Source organism: Babylonia areolata, chromosome 18 (genome assembly GCF_041734735.1).
Source record: "Babylonia areolata isolate BAREFJ2019XMU chromosome 18, ASM4173473v1, whole genome shotgun sequence".
In the NCBI taxonomy this organism is placed as follows: domain Eukaryota; kingdom Metazoa; phylum Mollusca; class Gastropoda; order Neogastropoda; family Buccinidae; genus Babylonia; species Babylonia areolata.
The window spans coordinates 69,781,174-69,803,056 of NC_134893.1; the positions used below are offsets into that span (position 1 = coordinate 69,781,174).

At 47.7% G+C, this 21,883-nt stretch overlaps 1 protein-coding gene and 1 non-coding gene across 3 annotated transcripts in view; both read left to right on the forward strand.

Moving 5' to 3' along the window:
• The window catches only part of LOC143293036 (uncharacterized), a 37,487-nt gene extending 16,125 nt beyond the window's left edge, over positions 1-21,362 (forward strand). The window contains exons 7-13 of one of the 2 annotated variants that reach the window (XM_076603861.1): positions 684-1,838; positions 6,791-7,076; positions 8,577-8,661; positions 10,633-10,844; positions 18,950-19,312; positions 19,606-19,892; positions 20,646-21,362. In XM_076603861.1, the coding sequence (XP_076459976.1) occupies positions 684-1,838; positions 6,791-7,076; positions 8,577-8,661; positions 10,633-10,844; positions 18,950-19,312; positions 19,606-19,892; positions 20,646-20,752 (2,495 nt within the window). In that variant the 3' untranslated portion in view covers positions 20,753-21,362. The remainder of the gene's footprint in view (positions 1-683; positions 1,839-6,790; positions 7,077-8,576; positions 8,662-10,632; positions 10,845-18,949; positions 19,313-19,605; positions 19,893-20,645) is intronic. The other variant, XM_076603863.1, reaches the window with a different exon arrangement.
• Positions 3,810-3,882, forward strand: Trnak-uuu (transfer RNA lysine (anticodon UUU)). Its single transcript has one exon. It is a non-coding gene; the product is annotated as a tRNA-Lys (tRNA).
• Positions 21,363-21,883: the final 521 nt, after the last annotated feature.

A 21,883-nucleotide genomic window follows, 5' to 3' on the forward strand; every position in this document is an offset into this window, starting at 1 on the left:
GGGCTACACTGCTGGTCAGGCATCTGCTTGGCAGATGTGGTGTAGCGTATATGGATTTGTCCGAACGCAGTGACGCCTCCTTGAGCTACTGAAACTGAAACTGTTGGCTGAACCTCCTATGTTTCACTTGTACGATTGAGCTGTTTCGTCACACATATTTGTAATTGTAGACATTTTGTAAGAGAATTGATTTTTCCATTTGAGTATTATCATTTAGGAGAGGAGGGAGAGATGGTAAGGAGGGATCAAACTGAGTCGCAATAGCCGAGTGGTTAAAGTGTTGGACTGTCAATCTGAGGGTCCCGGGTTCGAATCACGGTGACGGCGCCTGGTGGGTAAAGGGTGGAGATTTTTCCGATCTCCCAGGTCAACATATGTGCAGACCTGCCAGTGCCTGAACCCCCTTCGTGTGTATACGCACGCAGAAAATCAAATACGCATGTTAAAGATCCTGTAACCCATGTCAGTGTTCGGTGGGTCATGGAGACACGAAAATACCCAGCATGCATGAACCACGACAGAGTCATCGGCAAGTCGATGTTGGTTGTGTAACGGAAAGAAGAAGAAGAAGAACTCTGGGCAAGAATCCAGCAGTGCAACCATTTGGGCATGGCACCACACCACACCCTGTCAAACACACACACACAAAAAAAGGAAGTCTCATGTTGTTGTCCTTGTTGCAGGAGGGGTGGGCAGCACGGAGCACAGTGGCGCCACCACCAGGCAGGGGGAGGAGGACCCGGTGCTCTCCTCCCCCTCCGTCACCTCCTCCACCACCATGGAGCCAGGTACCACCCACACCCACCCCCACCCCCCAGTCACCGCACACACACCACCGTCTTCCAGAGGCAAAGCCGACATGTCGCAGCCTCTCTTGGACCGCCTGTCTGAAGAGCTGTGTCCTGCCAGCCACCAGGGGGAGTCGGGGGAGGGGGAGAGGTCAGAGTGCGCGAACCAGAACCTGACCGACGGCTGGCGCTCTAATGGGAGCACCACCGCTGCCGCAGACTTCCTCACGGCGTCTCCAGGAGAAGAGAGCGTAGAGAACAAGTCGCCCAACATCCCTGTTGTCACGCCGACCAAGATGCCGATGAAGGTGATCAAAGCGCTGACAGACCGCCTGGTCAGTGTGGAGAACGGCCGGGTGCTTCACGCCCACGCGGCTGAAAATGCTGCCGAAAAAATGTCTGATTCCACCCCTGAAAAAACGGCTGTCAGTTCCTCCGCCACTCCCCCACCACCCAAGGGAGCTAACACCTCGTCCCGACCACTCAGCTTGCGCAGATTGCGGCAAAACGTCAGCAGGCGGTCGATAGTTTACGAGTCAACGCGGAGGGGGAGGAGTTCGGTCCTCAACAGTCATGCTTCCCCAACCTCTCGCAGTCGGAGTCCTGCTCTTTCAGACGCTGAAGATGCCGCGAAATCAGAAACTGGCGCCGAGCAGGAACAGGAATCTCAACCGTCCCCAAAGGCAGTGAAACAGCCGAGCGAGGAGGTGAGGGGGGAGGAGGAAGAGGACAGTGACAGTGACAACGCACCACTCAGTACGATCAGAGATGGGAAGGCCTGCAAAGAAGCGACAAACGAAGCAACCCCCTCCTCCTCCTCCTCCTCGGTTGAACCCAGCAGTGCTCTCCCCTGTGAGGGAGCGTCATCATCATCATCATCTTCTTCTTCTTCTTCTTCTTCTGTGGCTGCTCCTGAGAAAAACGGTTCCAGGAAACGGAGGAGAAGCGAGGTGGGGGGTGACAAAGGTGAAGGTGAAGAGTGTAGTGTTGTTGCCAAAAACAGCAAAGACGGTGTGGAGAGAGGCGCCGCGTGCGAGCTACACGAGCCAGGTGAGTTCCTTCTTCCACTACTGACGTAGTTGGTCTTAGCAGGCTTTCTGTTATTTCGTTTTGTTTCATTTTTATCTTTTATTTTATTAGCATTTAAGAAAAAAAAAAGGGAAAATAATATTACATTTTTTGTTGTTGAAAATTTGATTTAATTATATTTCAAACATTTAATCTAACTTTATTTTATTTCAAGAAACCCTGTGAGAGTACCCGAGTTTCTGTCATCCTTTTTGTTAAACTTTAGAGGTGACATAGCCTCTTACTGCTTTCAGAGCTGTGAATTAATATCTGCTGAGTCTAGGGCTCAGCATAGGAGGAAAGGGCCCAGTCGTTTCCTTTCACCATTTAATCCTTCATCAGCCAAAGTCAGGTACCCGTTCACACCTGCATGGAGTGAAGAAATCGGAGCTATTTCATTGTCTAAGAAGAAAAAGGGGAAAAATTTTTTTTTACATTTTTAAAGAAAATTTGATTAAGTGGAGTGATGGCCTAGAGGTAACGCATCCGCCTAGGAAGTGAGAGAATCTGAGTGTGCTGGTTGGAATCACGGCTCAGCCGCCGATATTTTCTCCCCCGCCACTAGACCTTGAGTGTTGGTCTGGATGCTAGTCATTCGGATGAGACAATAAACCGAGGTCCCGTGTGCAGCATACACTTAGCGCATGTAAAAGAACCCACAGCAACAAAAGGGTTGTTCCTGGCAAATTCTGTTGAAAAATCCACTTCGATAGGAAAAGCAAATAAAACTGCACGCAGGAAAAAATACCCCCCCCCAATAAAAGGGTGGCACTGTAGTGTAGCAACGTGCTCTCCTTGGGGAGAGCAGCCTGAATTTCATGCAGAGAAATCTGTTGTGAAAAAAAGAAATACAAATACGAATGACATTTCATAGATTTATTCTAACTTTATTTTATTTCACGAAACCCTGTGAGAGTAGATGAATTTCTGTCTTTCTTTCAGTGTTGTGTTACTTGCTTGCGTGTATTTAGCATTATGCATAGCTGTTTTGATCTTTTGTCGAGCGTTTGTCATGTTGCGAGTGTGTTGGACTTACTGTGAATGGTGAGTGACGAGCCTGTGGATGCACAATATAATTTCCAAACGGATGAATAAAGTTGGATTGTATTGTATTATACAGGGATCGCGCTAGACTTTTTCAAAACGCGTGCAGCTTACGCAAAGTTGGCAAAAAAACGCGTAAGTTAGAGTCAGAATTGCGTCAGACCTATGACACTAAATCAAAGGTTTACTCACCTATTTTCGCTGCTCACGTCGGCGCTGAAATTCACCGCAAGCCCTGACAATCTGTTCGTTGCACTGGCTCAATGCTGGACCTTCCATTGCAATGCGCAACAGCGTGTCCACATGCGCATCTGTCAGTCTTGATCGGTCAGCAGTTTTGATCATATTTTGCCAGCTGAAACCTCTCTCACAAGGAACAGAGCTGACAGGGACTGTCAATGCAATGTTCGCCAGCACAGCAAAATCAGGATATGTTGCGTCGTAATCCATGATGACGACTTTGCAGGCTTTCTCGCCACTCTGTTCCAAAACTCGTCAGCTAAGCAGTGTTGTGTGCGCGCGTACTCTGTTAATTGGCTGTAGCTGTTAAGAGTCACGTAGGCATCTCGCAGTGCTCCGCATGCACAGACACTTTGTCTTGTACCGTCTGATTCAGTATCGAAAAACCTAGCTGCCAAGTCAGTCCTAAAGTTGCATTGATACGGCTTGGAGTAAAAGTTGTTTTGCGTAAGTGTTACGCGTGAGCGCTGTGAAAATGCGTCAGCGAAAATCAAAATGCGTCAAATACGCAAAAAACATGCGTTAACGTGATCCCTGATTATATAGTTAAAGGTTCCGTACCCTTTATGGCCATCGGGGCAGTGAATTAATATCTGCTGAGTCTAGGGGCTCAGCATAGGAAGGCAGGGGCCAATTCTTTACTTCTGCTGTTTTATCCTTCACTGGGGCACCCGGTTAGCTCAGTCGGTAGAGCATCAGACTTTTAATCTGAGGGTCAAGGGTTCGTGTCCCTTATTGGGCGACCAATTCTTCTCAAGGCCTGACTAAGCGCGTTGGGCTACGCCGCTGGTCAGGCATCTGCTTGGCAGATGTGGTGTAGCGTATATATGGATTTGTCCGGACGCAGTGACGCCTCCTTGAGCTACTGAAACTGAAACTGAAACTATCCTTCACCAGCCAGTCAGGTCCCCATTCACACCTGTGCAGCGGGATGAAAATTAGAGTAAAGTGCCTTTCCCAAGGACGTCTTGCTGAAGCGGGGTCTTGAACCTGATCACAATGGATCAAAGGTCCGACACCTGACTGATTGGTTTCATTTAAAAAAAAAACTTGTTTCATGGGTGTGCCACATAAATATAATTCAGACACACACATGTGTGAGTCACAGACACGCAGACACACACACAGACACACACACAGACACACACACACACAGACACACACTCACACACACACACACACACACACACCAGCAACAATAACAAAAAAAGCAACAAACACACAGACACGCAAAGAAACACACACAGTCACTCACTCTTGAAAACGCATTCAAAAGAAAAGAAAGTGGATATAGATCAATATAGAAACTGCTTTACTTATTCCGGAAACTCTTTAGAATTGTAATGCTTTTTAATGTTTTGATGCCAAAAGTATTTTCCGCCCTGTCTCTCTGTTGTTGTTAATTTTCCGTTTTGAACCCAAGAGAAATGTGCAGGATCTTTCAAACGATCTGATATTGCATTGTAGCGACACACTGCTCCCCGGGGAGAGCAGCCCAAATTTCACACAGAGACATCTGTTGTGATAAAAGAGTTCTTACTTCTTAACACAGTACAATACAATACAATACAATACAATACAATGCAAGACAATGCAATACAACATTGAATTTTATTATTATCAACATCATCCATATTAACATCATCATTCTTCTTCATGTTATTGTTATTATTATTGTTATTAATAGTAGTAGTAGTCGTACTTGTAGTAGAAGTAGTTGTTGTAGTAGTCGCCTCATCATCTTGACCATTATCATCAACATGATTATTGTGAAAAAGATATCATTATCATTGATAACATCATCTATTAGTATTATCACGCTCATCACTATGAATCTATGACTATCAGTATCATCATCATCATCATCATCATCATCATCGTTATTACCATCATCAAAATCATTTTCATTATCATCATAATAATAACACTGACTGTCCTCTCGGCTGAGAGCAAAGTTTATGGCTTTCTGTGACATGGTATGCAAAAGATATTGGACTAAACATGTCTAAAAAGGTCATTTTGTGCAATTTGTCGTGACGGTTTCCATGGAAACGAATCCAAAATGGCCGAGAAACAAAAAAATTAAAAGCTTAGAACTTCAGTACCTTTATAGATATGTGATTTCTGTTTGTTTTATTTGATTTATTTGTATTTATTCTTTATTATGGTGCAGTGGTATTTTGGAATTTGAATAAATACATTTATTATTATTTTTTTGTTGAAATGTGTATAAATTCCTTGACATAATTTTTTTCAAATGAGTGTATATTCATTCTTTTACTAGTACAAAACAAACCACTGCACTATAATAAAGCTGAATACATAAAGAAAGAAAGTACCAAGTTTGAACATGCTATCTTTTAAATTTTTTGAGGATTAGCATTTTGAAAAAATGGTATTATGAGGACAAAACACAAAACTGAGAAAACAGGAAAAGAAAGAGATGTGCTTGTACTCACAAGAAATCACACATGTTGATGCAGTTTGAAGCTTTATTTAAGTGAATATAGTACCCAGGTGAAACGGACTATAAAGATTAGACGTTGAAGAAGCAAATTATGCGAAAAAACGAAAATCACAAAAAAATCATGATTTTGGTCAAAATTTCACTACCGTGTCTGGCCTTAACTCACTCAGTACGGCCAGTCCTCTCTTCTCCTCTACACAGACCCCTCGGATGTCCAGTGAGTGTCTGAATGACCCAACCTTTAGCTTTCGTTGTCAGAATTGTGGTATTCTTTGTCAACATTCACCTCTTCAGTATCAGAGCCTTCCACTTGCAATATTTTGATGATGGTAATTGGCGTGAAACGCTGTTAACGTCGTCTCTTTCGCCATCCGTAAGGAGAGAGTTAAGAAGCTCAGCTGCCAGTATACAGAGTCTGTGAAGGCGTGGGTTCTAATCCCGCTCTCGCCCTTTCTCCCAAGTTTGACTGGAAAATCAAACTGAGCGTCCAGTCCTTTGGATGAGACGATAAACCGAGGTCCCATGTACAGCACGCACTTGGAGCACTGAAAAAAGAACCCACGGCAACGAGAGTGTTGTCCACTGGCAAAATTCTGCAGAAGAAATCCACTCTGATAGGTACACAGTGGAGTGATGGCCTAGAGGTAACGCGTCCGCCTAGGAAGCGAGAGAATCTGAGGGCGCTGGTTCGAATCACGGCTCAGCCGCCGATATTTTCTCCCCCTCCATTAGACCTTGAGTGGTGGTCTGGACGCAAGTCATTCGGATGAGACGATAAACCGAGGTCCCGTGTGCAGCATGCACTTAGCGCACGTAAAAGAACCCACGGCAACAAAAGGGTTGTTCCTGGCAAAATTCTGTAGAAAAATCCACTTTGACAGGAAAAACAATTAAAACTGCACGCAGGAAAAAATACAAAAAAATGGGTGGCGCTGTAGTGTAGCGACGCGCTCTCCCTGGGGAGAGCAGCCCGAATTTCACACAGAGAAATCTGTTGTGATAAAAAGGAATACAAATACAAATACACAAAGATAATAAAAAGCATGCACTCAAGGCAGGATAAAGCGGGTTGGGTTATGCTGCTGGTCAGGCATCTGCCAAGTAGCATATATATGGATTTGTCTGAACGCAGCGACACCTCCTTGAGAAGCTGAAACTGAAACTGAAACTGTTATCACTGCAGACTGCGTCTTGCTGATCCCTGCTGACATGGAGGAGTTCCAGTCACAGGAGAGCCAGGTGACGGAAGCGGCAAGGGACTGGCTGAGAACAACAAGAACATCGACGACGACAACAACAACGACATCAGCGACAACGACAAAGACAGTGGGTGCAGCAGGGGGAAGTAGGGGTGTTAGGGAGGAGGGTGAGGAGGTGGAGGTGGTGGTGTGGCAGACGGTGACGATGAAGACGCTGCCGTGCCGGCAGCTGATGCTGCTCTTCCTGTTGGATCTGGTCCGCGAGCTGGGGTGAGTTGTGTGGGACAGGGGTGGGGATGGGGGCGTGCGGCGGGGAAGTAGGATAGATGCGATGTGATGTGATATGCGGTACACTGCAATGTAATGCAATACAGTGTAATGTAGTACTATGCAATGTAACGCAGTACAGTGCACAGCAGTGCAATACAATTAGTATAACATTGCAAAGCAGTATTATTACAATGCAGTATGATACAGTAGAATACTGTGCAGTTATAAACCGTGCAATACAGTCTAGTACACAAAACCGCATTGCACTGCACAACACTGCACTGCACTACACTGCAGTGCACTGCACTGCACTCCACTACACTACGCTACGCTACACAACACTGCACTGCACTGCACTGCACTACATTACACTACAATAGACTGCACCACAGTACGCTACACAACACTGCACTGCACTGCACAACACTGCACTCCACTCCACTTCAGTCCACTACACAACACTACACCACACTACACTACAGTGCACTGCTCTGGACTGCACTACATTACACTACACTACACTACACTGCACTGCACTGCACTGCACTGCAATGCAGTGCACAGCACTACACTACATTTCACTAACTACACTACACTACATTTCACAAACTACACTGCACTACACTACACTTCACAAACTACACTACACTGCACTGCACTGCAATGGACTACAGTACTCTACACTCCACTACATTATGCTACACTCCACTCCACTCCGCTCCACTACGCTACCTACACTCCGCTATACTACACTACACTACACTACACTACACTACACCGAGTTGGAACTGGAAGTTGGGGGGGACTTGGAGAAAAGTACAACACAACACAGCACTTTGCAGTGCTCCATTAGAGAATAGAATAATTCAGTGCAATGCATTGCAACACAATGCAGTAACGCAGTTCAGTACAATACTTTACAGCAAAGTGCACTGCAGTACAATGCAACGCAAGGCATACAGTACTGTACAATACAATGCAGTACAGTACAGTGCGATGCAATGCAATAGAATACTAAATGATACAAAATCAATGCAATGTAGCTCAACACAGCACAATAGAATATATGTTGCATGTCTTGTGAAGTCTGACATTTGTGTGTGTGTGTGTGTGTGTGTGTGTGTGTGTGCGTGCATGTGTATGCAATGTGTGTGTGCGTGCATGTGTTTGTGTGTGTGCGCATGTTGTGTCTGTGCGCATGTTATGTGTGTGTTTGTGTGTGCGCATGTTTGTGTGTGTGTGTGTGTGTGTGTGTGTGTGTATGCTGTGTCTGTGCGCATGTTATGTGTGTGTGTGTGTTTGCACATGTTTGTGTGTGTGTGTGTGTGTGTGGTGTGTCTGTACGCATGTTTGTGTGTGTGTGGGTGCATGTTTGTGTGTGTGTGCATGCATGTTTGTGTGTGTTTTTGTGTATGCGGTGTGCGCGCGCATGGTGTGTATGTGTGCGCATGGTGTGTGTGTGTGTGTGTGTGTGTGTGTGTTTGTGCAAACAATGGACAGAAAAGACGATGGCGAGGCCGTACTGGACCTGCTGTTTGATGGGGACTGCCTGGCCTCCAAACTGAACAACTACCTGGTCGCACAGGTGAGTCAGTCAGCCAGTGAGTGAGTGTGGCCGTGGGCCTCCCTCTCTGTGCCTTCTGTGCAGTCTTTTCTTACCTGTGTGCTGCACTTTCCTCTAGCTCTTTCACCACCAAGTTTCTCTGTGAGAAACACTCCCCCCAGCACCAGATATTTTAGAAACGATGCTGTCGGTCACAGGCTTTGGTTCATGTCAAAACAACACTGTGGACTCATTCACTCGGTCAGGGGGCAAAGGTTAGTCATTGTTGACGTTGCCAGAAACTGGCTGCAGCTGTCGAGCTTTGTTACAATGTGAAAAACGGTCTTTATCAACATGACCCCTCGATGTTGACAAATGTCAGTCTTATGGTGGTGTGTTGTCTAGTCAACTAAAGTCACCTATGGCAGTGAAAGAGTTGAATAATAATAATAATAATAAGAAGAAGAAGTTTATTTGCATTTAAAAATGGAATTCCTTCCGTCATCCATCTCCACAGTTTCTGCATTTATCCATCATCATGTGTTTTTATTTTATGTATTGTATTTTTTTTTTTGTTTTTTTTGTGGTGTTATACAGTTACCTGCAAATGGACAGGAAACGAGAAAGGTGTCATGAAAACATTTTGAAATAACAGTGTGGGCAAGGACACTTTTTCTTTGATGATATCAAGAAAACGTTATATGTCTCTGGATGATGAGAATATGCTCAGGTTTTCACAGTCAAGTGGCGGCAGTGTTGCTCAGTATGGTGAGGCTGTGTCGTCAAACAAAGCAGAATGAAAACCCGAACTTGGGAACAAACAGTCCCCCCCCACCCCCTGCCCCAAGGTGCCCCCCCCCCCGCCCGAAACCTCCCCCCCTCGCCCGAAACCTCCCCCCCTGACTTTTCTTTCCTCCCTTATCCTTTCCTCTCACCTGTTTTTCAGTACTTTTTTCTTCTGTTACAACAGTGTATATTCCACTAACCAAATCATATTGAGATTATTAATCTCTGTCATAAACTGTTGCGGCATTCACAGTTTTAGGCACATCAACACCAGTGTCCATCAGTGTCATTTCATATTATCCTCAGTTGCATTTTTCCTTGTTTTTTGGTTTTGATTTCATTCAGTATGGGGAGAAATTCAGGCTTCATTATCTACACACTTGGGATAGTGATATAGTTTTGTTTTTTTCTGTATGGGAAGAAATTTAGGCTTCATTATCTATGCACTTGTGATAGTGATATAGTTTTGCTTTTTTCTGTATGGGAAGAAATTTAGGCTTCATTATCTATTGCAGTTATGATATTGATATAGCTATATTATGTTTTGCAACTCATGAGCATGGCCACATATGTTTGATTCTGAGGTTAACTCTCTTCTTCTTCTGCGTTCGTGGTCTGCAACTCTCACGTTCACTCGTGTATACGTGAGTGGGCTTTTACGTGTATGACCGTTTTTAACCCGCCATGTAGGCAGCCATACTCCGCTTTCGGGGGTGTGCATGCTAGGTATGTTCTCGTTTCCATAACCCACCGAACGCTGGCATGGATTACAGGATTTTTAATGTGCGTATTTGATCTTCTGCTTGCGTATACACACGAAGGGGGTTCAGGCACTGGCAGGTCTGCACATATGTTGACCTGGGAGATAGAAAAAATCTCCACCCTTTACCCACCAGGCGCCGTCACCGTGATTCAAACCCGGGACCCTCAGATTGAAAGTCCAACGCTTTAACCACTCGGCTATCGCGCCTGTCTCTGAGGTTGACAACTCACCGTCCATCATCATGGATTTTACTTGGCGTTTATATCAATTTTTGATTTGACCACCTTTTCCAGCTTATTTTCCCGTGGTTTTGTTATTTGTTGTGCGTTGTTGTATGTTGTTAACCATTCTACCACTGAGGGAAAATAGGAAGAAAACAAGTAAAATAAGATAACCGAAAAGTTATAACAACGCTGAACTGAAGCTGAAGGTGGCAGCTTGGCTGGTGCATGCTGGTTTTCCAGGCACAGATCTTCCAGACAGTGAGCGAGGACAAGGCGCGGCGGGACATTGAGGCGGCCATGTCGGCTGGCCTTGAGGCCAGCGCGGCCGCCCTTCCCATGGTGCACATGGTGCGAGGGGCCGGGGATGTGGCCACATTGGCGCTGGCAGTGCGTCGCTTCAGGCTGAGCAGTCATGTGATGGCCAACATCCAGGCCTTCCGTGGACTGTTTGGGTAAGGGGGGGGAACTGTGCGTTTGATTGATTGATGTGGATACTTATATAGCGCCCATCCTCGGTCAGAGACCAAGCTCTAAGCGCTTTACAAACACGGGGGACATTTGCACCACAGGCTGCATACCTGGGCAGAGCCGACTGACGGCTTCCACTGGGCGCTCATCATTCGTTTCCTGTGTCATTCAATCAGATTTCAGATGCACACACATACACACTCAGACACGCAACATTTTACGTGTATGACTTTTTTTTATTTATTTACCCCGCCATGTAGGCAGCCATACTTGGTTTTTGGGGGTGTGCATGCTGGGTATATTCTTGTTTTAACCCACCGAACGCCGACATGGATTACAGGATCTTTAACGTGCGTATTTGATCTAATGCATGAGCATACACACAAAGGGGGTTCAGGCACTAGCAGGTCTGCACATATGTTGGCTTGGGAGATCAGAAAAATCTCCACCCTTTACCCACCAGGTGCACTGAGATTCGAACCCAGGACCCTCAGATTGAAAGTCCAGCGCTTTAACCATTCGGCTATTGTTTGTTCTGTTGGTTTGCTTTGCTGTCCTGTCCTGTGTTTGGGTATGGGGAACAGTGTGTTTGGATAGGGGGAACAGTTTGGATAGGGGGAACAGTGTGTTTGGGTAGGGGGAACAGTGTGTTTGGGTGTGGGGAACAGTGTGTTTGGATAGGGGGAACAATTTGGATAGGGGGAACAGTGTTTGGGTGTGGGGGGACAGTGTGTTTGGTGTGTTTGGGTGTGGGGGAACAGTGTGTTTGGGTATAGGGGAACAGTGTGTTTGGGTAGGGGGAACAGTATGTTTGGGTGTGGGGGAACAGTGTGTTTGGGTGTGGGGAAGAGTGCGAACAGTGTGTTTGGGTGTGGGGGGACAGTGTGTTTGGGTGTGGGGAAGAGTGCGAACAGTGTGTTTGGGTGTGGGGGGACAGTGTGTTTGGGTGTGGGGAACAGTGTTTGGGTGTGGGGGAACAGTGTGTTTGGGTATGGGGGAACAGTGTGTTTGGGTATGGGGGAACAGTGTGTTTGGGTGTGGGGAAGAGTGTGTTTGGGTGTGTGTTTGGGTGTGGGGGACAGTGTGTTTGGGTGTGGGGAACAGTGTGTTTGGGTGTAGGGGAAGAGTGTGTTTGGGTGTGGGGAACAGTGTGTTTGGGTGTTGGCAACAGTGTGTTTGGGTATAGGGGAACAGTGTGTTTGGGTATGGGGAACAGTGTGTTTGGGTGTGTGGAACAGTGTGTTTGGGTGTGGGGAACAGTGTTTGGGTGTGGGGAAGAGTGTGTTCCCCCACACCCAAACACACTGTTCCCCCATACCCAAACACACTGTTCCCCCACACCCACACCCACTGTTCCCCCACACCCAAACCCACTGTTCCCCCACACCCAAACACACTGTTGCCCTATACCCAAACACACTGTTGCCAACACCCAAACACACTGTTCCCCTATACCCAAACACACTGTTCCCCCACACCCAAACAGACTGTTCCCCCACACCCAAACACACTGTTGCCAACACCCAAACACACTGTTCCCCCACACCCAAACAGACTGTTCCCCCACACCCAAACACACTGTTGCCAACACCCAAACACACTGTTGCCAACACCCAAACACACTGTTCCCCCTACCCAAACACACTGTTCCCCCTACCCAAACACACTGTTCCCTGTTCCCCCTACCCAAACACACTGTTCCCCTATACCCAAACACACTGTTGCCAACACCAAAACACACTGTTCCCCCACACCCACAGACTGTTCCCCTATACCCACAGACTGTTCCCCCACACCCACAGACTGTTCCCCTATACCCAAACACACTGTTCCCCTATACCCAAACACACTGTTCCCCACACCCAAACACACTGTTCCCCCACACCCAAACACACTGTTGCCAACACCCAAACAGTGTGTTTGGGTATAGGGGAACAGTCTGTTTGGGTGTGGGGGAACAGTGTTTGGGTGTGGGGAACAGTGTGTTTGGGTATGGGGAACAGTGTGTTTGGGTGTTGGCTACAGTGTGTTTGGGTATAGGGGAACAGTGTGTTTGGGTAGGGGGAACAGTGTGTTTGGGTGTGGGGGAACAGTGTGTTTGGGTATGGGGAACAGTGTGTTTGGGTGTGGGGGAACAGTGTGTTTGGGTATAGGGGAACACTGTGTTTGGGTGTGGGGGAAGAGTGTTTGGGTGTGGGGGACTGTGTGTTTGGGTGTGGAGAACAGTGTGTTTGGGTGTTGGCAACAGTGTGTTTGGGTGTTGGCAACAGTGTGTTTGGGTATTGGCAACAGTGTGTTTGGGTGTTGGCAACAGTGTGTTTGGGTGTGGGGAACAGTGTGTTTGGGTATAGGGGAACGGTGTGTTTGGGTATAGGGGAACGGTGTGTTTGGGTACGGCGAACGGTGTGTTTGGGTGTGGGGGAACAGTGTGTTTGGGTATGGGGAACAGTGTGTTTGGGTGTGGGGAACAGTGTGTTGGTATGGCAAACAGTGTGTTTGGGTGTGGGGAACAGTGTGTTTGGGTGTGGGGGAACAGTGTGTTTGGGTATGGCGAACAGTGTGTTTGGGTGTGGGGAACAGTGTTTGGGTGTGGGGAACAGTGCGTTTGGGTGTGGGGAACATTGTGTTTGGGTGTGGGGAACAGTGTGTGGGTGTGGGTGTGGGGAACAGTGTGTTTGGGTATAGGGGAACAGTGTGTTTGGGTATGGGGGAACAGTGTGTTTGGGTGTGGGGAACAGGGTTTGGGTGTGGGGAACAGGGTTTGGGTGTGGGGAACAGTGTGTTTGGGTTTGGGTGTGGGGAACAGTGTGTTTGGGTGTGGGGAACAGTGTTTGGGTGTGGGGAACAGTGCGTTTGGGTATGGGGAACAGTGTTTGGGTATGGAGAAAAGTGTTTTTTGGTGTGGGGAACAGTGCGTTTGGGTATGGGGAACAGTGTTTGGGTATGGAGAAAAGTGTTTTTGGGTGTGGGGGAACAGTGTGTTTGGGTGTGGGGGAACAGTGTGTTTGGGTGTGGGGGAACAGTGTGTTTGGGTGTGGGGGAACAGTGTGTTTGGGTGTGGGGGAACAGTGTGTTTGGGTATAGGGGAACAGTGTGTTTGGGTGTAGGGGAACAGTGTGTTTAGGTGTGGGGGAATAGTCTGTTAGGGTATAGGGGAAGAGTGTGTTTGGGTATAGGGGAACAGTGTGTTTGGGTGTGGGGAACAGTGTGTTTGGGTGTGGGGGAACAGTGTGTTTGGGTATAGGGGAACAGTGTGTTTGGGTGTGGGGAGGAGTGTGTTTGGGTGTGGGGGAACAGTGTGTTTGGGTGTGGGGAAGAGTGTGTTTGGGTGTGTGTTTGGGTGGGGGGAACAGTGTGTTTGGGTGTGGGGAACAGTGTGTTTGGGTGTGTGTTTGGGTGTGGGGAACAGTGTGTTTGGGTGTGGGGAACAGTGTTTGGGTGTGGGGAACAGTGTTTGGGTGTGGGGGAACAGTGTGTTTGTGTTTGGGGAACAGTGTGTTTGGGTGTTAGGGTGTGGGGAACAGTGTGTTTGGGTGTTAAGGTGTGGGGAACTGTGTGTTTGGGTGTGGGGAACAGTGTGTTTGGGTAGGGAAACAGTGTGTTTGGGTATGGGTGTGGGGAACAGTGTTTGGGTATAGGGGAACAGTGTGTTTGGGTGTGGGGAACAGTGTGTTTGGGTGTGGGGAACAGTGTGTTTGGGTATGGGGAACAGTGTTTGGGTATGGCGAACAGTTTGTTTGGGTGTGGGGAACAGTGTGTTTGGGTAGGGCAAACAGTGTGTTTGGGTGTGGGGAACAGTGTGTTTGGGTGTGGGGAACAGTGTTTTTGGGTATGGGGAACAGTGTTTTTGGGTATGGGGAACAGTGTGTTTGGGTATGGGGAACAGTGTGTTTGGGTATGGCGAACAGTGTGTTTGGGTGTGGGGAATAGTGTGTTTGGGTGTGGGGAACAGTGTTTGGGTATGGAGAACAGTGTTTGGGTGTGGGGAACAGTGTGTTTGGGTGTGGGGAACAGTGTGTTTAGGTGTGGGGAACAGTGTTTGGGTATGGGGAACAGTGTTTGGGTGTGGGGAACAGTGTTTGGGTGTGGGGAACAGTGTGTTTGGGTATAGGGGAACAGTGTGTTTGGGTGTTAGGGTGTGGGGAACAGTGTGTTTGGGTGTGGGGAACAGTGTGTTTGGGTGTGGGGAACAGTGTGTTTGGGTAGGGCAAACAGTGTGTTTGGGTATGGGTGTGGGGAACAGTGTTTGGGTATAGGGGAACAGTGTGTTTGTGTGTTAGGGTGTGGGGAACTGTGTGTTGGGGTAGGGCAAACAGTGTGTTTGGGTATGGGTGTGGGGAACAGTGTGTTTGGGTATAGGGGAACAGTGTGTTTGGGTGTGGGGAACAGTGTGTTTGGGTAGGGCGAACAGTGTGTTTGGGTATAGGGGAACAGTGTGTTTGGGTGTGGGGAACAGTGTTTGGGTGTGGGGAACAGTGTGTTTGGGTGTGGGGAACAGTGTGTTTGGGTGTGGGGAACAGTGTGTTTGGGTGTGGGGAACAGTGCGTTTGGGTATGGGGAACAGTGGTGTGGAGAACAGTGTTTGGGTATGGCAAACAGTGTGTTTGGGTGTGGAGAACAGTGTTTGGGTGTGGCGAACAGTGCGTTTGGGTATGGGGAACAGTGGTGTGGAGAACAGTGTTTGGGTATGGGGAAGAGTGTTTTTTGGTGTGGGGAACAGTGTTTTTGGGTATTGGGAACAGTGTTTGGGTGTGGCGAACAGTGTGTTTGGGTATGGCTGGGGAACAGTGTGTTTGGGTATGGGGAACAGAGTGTTTGGGTATGGGGAACAGTGTGTTTGGGTGTGGGGAACAGTGTGTTTGGGTGTGGGGAACAGTGTGTTTGGGTGTGGGGAACAGAGTGTTCGGGTGTGGGGAACAGTGTTTTCGGATGTGGGGAACAGTGTGTTTGGATAGGGGGAACTGTGTTTGGGTATGGGGAACAGTGTGTTTGGATAGGGGGAACAGTGTGTTTGGGTGTGGGGAACAGTGTGTTTGGATAGGGGGAACAGTGTGTTTGGGTGTGGGGAACAGTGTGTTTGGATAGGGGGAACAGTGTGTTTGGGTGTGGGGAACAGTGTGTTTGGGTGTGGGGAACAGTGTGTTTGGGTGTGGGAGGACAGTGTGTTTGGGTGTGGGGAAGAGTGTGTTTGGGTGTGTGTTTTGGTGTGGGGAACAGTGTGTTTGGGTGTGGGGAAGTGTGTTTGGGTGTTGGGAACAGTGTGTTCAGGTGTCGGGGAACGGTGTGTTTGGGTGTGGGCAACGGTGTGTTTGGGTGTGGGCAACGGTGTGTTTGGGTGTGGGCAACGGTGTGTTTGGGTGTGGGGAACAGTGTGTTTGGGTGTGGGGAACAGTGTTTTTGGGTATGGGGAACAGTGTTTGGGTGTAGGAGAAGAGTGTGTTTGGGTATGGGGAACAATGTTTGGGTGTGGGGAACAGTGTGTTTGGGTGTGGGGAACAGTGTTTTTGGGTATGGGGAACAGTGTTTGGGTGTAGGAGAAGAGTGTGTTTGGGTATGGGGAACAATGTTTGGGTGTGGGGAACAGTGTGTTTGGGTGTGGGGAATAGTGTGTTTGGGTGTGGAGAACAGTGTGTGTGGGTGTGGGGAACAGTGTGTTTGGGTGTGGGGAACAGTGTGTTTGGGTGTGGGGAACAGTGTGTTTGGGTGTGGGGAACAGTGTGTTTGGGTGTGGGGAACAGTGTGTTTGGGTGTTAGGGTGTGGGGAACAGTGTGTTTGGGTATGGGTGTGGGGAACAGTGTTTGGGTATAGGGGAACAGTGTGTTTGGGTGTGGGGAACAGTGTGTTTGGGTGTGGGGAACAGTGTGTTTGGGTGTGGGGAACAGTGTGTTTGGGTAGGGCAAACAGTGTGTTTGGGTGTGGGGAACAGTGTGTTTGGGTATGGGGAACAGTGTTTGGGTGTGGGGAACAGTGTGTTTGGGTGTGGGGAACAGTGTTTGGGTGTGGGGAACAGTGTGTTTGGGTATGGCGAACAGTGTGTTTGGGTGTGGGGAACAGTGTGTTTGGGTGTGGAGAACAGTGTTTGGGTGTGGGGAACAGTGTGTTTGGGTATGGGGAACAGTGTGTTTGGGTGTGGCGAACAGTGGTGTGGAGAACAGTGTTTGGGTATGGCAAACAGTGTGTTTGGGTGTTGGGAACAGTGTTTGGGTATGGGGAAGAGTGTTTTTTGGTGTGGGGAACAGTGTGTTTGGGTATGGGGAACAGTGTGTTTGGGTGTGGGGAACAGTGTGTTTGGGTGTGGGGAACAGTGTGTTTGGGTAGGGCAAACAGTGTGTTTGGGTGTGGGGAACAGTGTGTTTGGGTATGGGGAACAGTGTTTGGGTGTGGGGAACAGTGTGTTTGGGTGTGGAGAACAGTGTTTGGGTGTGGGGAACAGTGTGTTTGGGTATGGCGAACAGTGTGTTTGGGTGTGGCGAACAGTGGTGTGGAGAACAGTGTTTGGGTATGGCAAACAGTGTGTTTGGGTGTTGGGAACAGTGTTTGGGTGTGGGGAACAGTGTTTGGGTATGGGGAAGAGTGTTTTTTGGTGTGGGGAACAGTGTGTTTGGGTATGGGGAACAGTGTGTTTGGGTATGGCTGGGGAACGGTGTGTTTGGGTATGGCTGGGGAACGGTGTGTTTGGGTATGGGGAACAGAGTGTTTGGGTATGGCGAACAGTGTGTTTGGGTATGGGGAACAGTGTGTTTGGGTGTGGGGAACAGAGTGTTTTGGTGTGGCGAACAGTGTGTTTGGATAGGGGGAACAGTGTGTTTGGGTATGGGGAACAGTGTGTTTGGATAGGGGGAACAGTGTGTTTGGGTGTGGGGAACAGTGTGTTTGGATAGGGGGAACTGTGTTTGGGTGTGGGGAACAGTGTGTTTGGATAGGGGGAACTGTGTTTGGGTATGGGGAACAGTGTGTTTGGATAGGGGGAACAGTGTGTTTGGGTGTGGGGAACAATGTGTTTGGATAGGGGGAACAGTGTGTTTGGGTGTGGGGAACAGTGTGTTTGGATAGGGGGAACAGTGTGTTTGGGTGTGGGGAACAGTGTGTTTGGGTGTGGGGAACAGTGTGTTTGGATAGGGGGAACTGTGTTTGGATAGGGGGGACAGTGTGTTTGGATAGGGGGGACAGTGTGTTTGGGTGTGGGGAACAGTGTGTGTTTGGATAGGGGGAACAGTGTGTTTGGGTGTGGGGAACAGTGTGTTTGGATAGGGGGAACAGTGTGTTTGGGTGTGTGGAACAGTGTGTTTAGGTAGAGGGAAGGGGAACAGTGTGTTTGGGTGTGGGGAACAGTGTGTTTGGGTAGGGCGAACAGTGTGTTTGGGTGTGGGGAACAGTGTGTTTGGGTAGGGCGAACAGTGTGTTTGGGTATGGCGAACAGTGTGTTTGGGTATGGGGAACAGTGTGTTTGTGAACAGCACAAAGAAACAAACCAAACCAAACCGCAAAACGAAACTGAAAAAAACACACCCAAAAAGACACCTTGCACCTGGGGTAGTAGAAAGTGCCCCCCCCCCCCCCCCCCCAAAAGAAAAAAGAAAGTGGGGTGGGGTTATGTGGGGAGTGGAAGCACGCACACATACACACACACACACACACACACACACACAAATCTTAGCTGGGACTAGAAACGTGGAGTGATGGTCTAGAGGATATGTGTCCGCCTAGGAAGCGAGAGAATCTGGTTTGAATCACGGCTCAGCCGCCGATATTTTCTCCCCCTCCACTAGACCTTGAGTGGTGGTCTGGACGCTAGTCATTTGGATGAGACGATAAAGCGAGGTCCCTTGTGCAGCATGCACTTAGCACATGTAAAAGAACCCATGGCAACAAAAGGGTTGTTCCTGGGAAATTTCTGTACAAAAATCCATTTCGATAGGAAAAACAAATAAAACTGCAGGCAGGCAAAAATACAAAAAAATGGGTGGCGCTGTAGTGTAGCGACGCACTCTCCCTGGGGAGAGCAGCCCGAATTTCACTCAGAGAAATCTGTTGTGATAAAAAAAGAAATACAAAATACAAATGAACAGAGCTTTGTGCCCTTCCCAGGTGGACCAAAGACATGGAGGCGGCCACCTTCCCCCTCAGCCCCAGCCAGCAGCGGGCGGCCGCACATACGGAGGCCCTGGCTCTCAAGGCTTGGCTGACCCGCGTCAACCCCGTCACCGAGGTAACCGTCCTCCCGGCCGATGACCTCCTGCTCGACCGCTCGGCCTCGCCGGCCAACGAGGCCTTCTTCCGTCTGGCCGCGGCCCTGAGGGAGAAGGCTGAGGGGGCGGGGGCGGGGGCGACGTTGGTGGAGGGGGTGGTCGGTGGGGAGGCGGTTCACCGGGTGGTGCCCCTCCTGGTGTTCCAGCCCGTGGAGGTGTTCACGCTCAACTTCCAGGAGTACCTGCAGAAGGCGTGTTACAGGTGGGTGTGGAGGTGGAGGTGTGTGTGTGTGTGTGGGGGGTTGAGGGGGGAGAGGTGAGGAAGTGGTTATGCTTAAGTTCCGGAGTACCTAGGCCGGCCTCTCTTCCTCTTTCCTGCAGAAAGCTTGTGATATTATATGTTTGCTGATGTGGCTCAGAGACTGAGTGTTCCTACCAAATTCAACATGCTCCCACCAAATTTCCTGATTTGTCTGAAGTAAACTGAAACTGAAACTGACGAACATGAAACGTCTGATCCCACCCTGCAAGCTAACTGTTTCTTCTGCCACACAGGTTCTTCCGAACGCGAGGCCTCGTCAGCCTTTTGGCCCTTGTCCCCCTCGGAAACCTCTACAGCAGCAAATGTGATGCCATCCTCGCCTTGCTCAGGGGTAGTGGCGGCGGCTGTCGTGGTGGAGGTGGTGGTGGCAGTGGCAGCAGCGGTGGTGAGGGTGTGGTGGGGGGCGTGGAGGGAGAGGGGGAGGGGGCATATGGCGTGTCGGTGTTCAGCGCCTTCTGCCCCTCGGCACATCCCACCACCATGGTGCTGCTGGAGGTTTCCCTGCAACAGTCAGTCGTCGGTCAGTGGAAGGAACGAAGGAAGGATGGAAGGAGTGAATGAAGGAAGGAAGGAATGAAAGAATGAGTGGATGTATGAAGGGAGGAGTGTATGAAGGAATGAGTTAATGAACGATTGAATGAATGAGTAAGTGAATTAGCAATTGAATGAAGGAATGAGTTTATGAAGGAATGAATGAGTGAATGAATTAATGTATGAGAATGAATGAATGAATGAATGATTGAAGGAATTAAAGAATGAGTGAGTGAATGATTGAAGGAATGAAAGAATGAGTGAATGAAGGAAGGAAGGAACGAATGAATGAAGAAATGAGTGATTGAATGAATGAACAATGGAAGGAATGAAAGAATGAGGGAAGGAAGGAGGGAAGAAATAAATGAACAGTTGAATGAAGGAATGAATGAATGAATGAAAGAATGAGTGAAGGAATGAAGATATGAGTGAAGGAATGAATTAGTGTGTTTTTTTTCTTCTGAAAAATCTGGGTTATCTTTTGATTTCCCAAGATGAGTTGAAACATCCTTTCAGCATTTATAATGTGATAATTGCATTCTCTTTCCATAGTCTTTCACTGTAACAGTAAAGCATATACTTTTATATATACATTTGGACAACATTTTAATTTTTTTGATTTTGTTTTTCTGTTTTATGAGGGTGGCAATTTAAGAAAAAAAAAAGTTTATTGTGTGTGCAAAAGTTACAGATAGCTTCAGAAAGTCAAGGGGTTAATTACTGCATACTGTGTTGTGTCCAGCAGACAACGTACTGCCGCTTGCGGCGACGTCCCCTCAGTCCACATCGGAGACAACGACAGTGCTGAAGAAAAAGAGAGGACGTCCGAAAAAGTCTGTTGCTTCTTGATCATACAGGGGGAAAAAAAAAAAAAAAATCTTCCATTTCTTGATTTTACGGGGGACTTTGTCAGCTGCGGAGAGAGACAGCTGAAGAAATCTGCCGTTTGCGGACTTGGGTGAAAATGTCTGCCATTTCTTGATTGTGTGGACTCTTCAGCTGTACACAGAGAGAGAGGGGGACGACGAAAGAAGTTTGCTACTGTTCCTTGATTGTGCCGCCTCCTCCTCGGCTGTACAGACCTTCCTATCCCTGTTACAACCACATTTTGCTTTTGTACTCTTTTAACTCTTTACCTGCCAAACACTTAACAGTAACTCTTTACCAGCCGCCTTGTGTTCATTGTGTTTTGTGGAGGAGGAGGAGGAGGAGGAAGAGGTGGAGGAGGTGGTGTTACATACCTTTTCTGTGTTGGTCGTGCGTACTTCTTTTTACAGTTTTTTTAACAGCATGTGATCGCACGGAGGAAAGTTCACAGGTGGTTGGTGTCTTTTTACGAGCGATGGGTGTCTCCACAAATGAGTGTCTCCACAAATGGGTGTCTCCACAAATTGCCAAATGAGTTTTTTTTTGTGTGTGTGTTTTTTTTTCTCTCCTTTTTTATGCACACAGTCATGACTTTTTTTTGTTGACAGGGAGGGTTTTTGGGGGAGTATGGGTGGGGGGAGAGGTCAGATGGGGGAACTACCATTCTCATTATTCACTGACCATATTTTGGAGAGAGAGAGAGAGAAAAAAAAAAAAGAGAAATGAAAACTGTGTTGCTCTTCATGTAAACGTGAGAGATATATACTTGATATAATACTTGTAGTGTTCTAGCTGAATTCATCTAAATTGTTTATCGAGTATGTGCTCTGTGAATTTGAATGTGTGTTGATGCCAGTACTTGTTTTTTTTAATTTTTTTAATTTTTTATTATTATTTTTTTGATGTGCTTGAGACTTGAGAGTTAATGAGGTATTCCATCAAGGGTGAGCTGAAAGCTAGTAATTTTCATGTGCAATTTCATAAAAGTTTGATTGTTTGCTCCAAGAGTGATGATAGTATGATTATGACTATAATAATGACGAGTACAGTATCAGTATGATAATGATGTTCATGGTTTCTGATGGAAAGTTCTTTGTAAGTGATTAGCAGAAA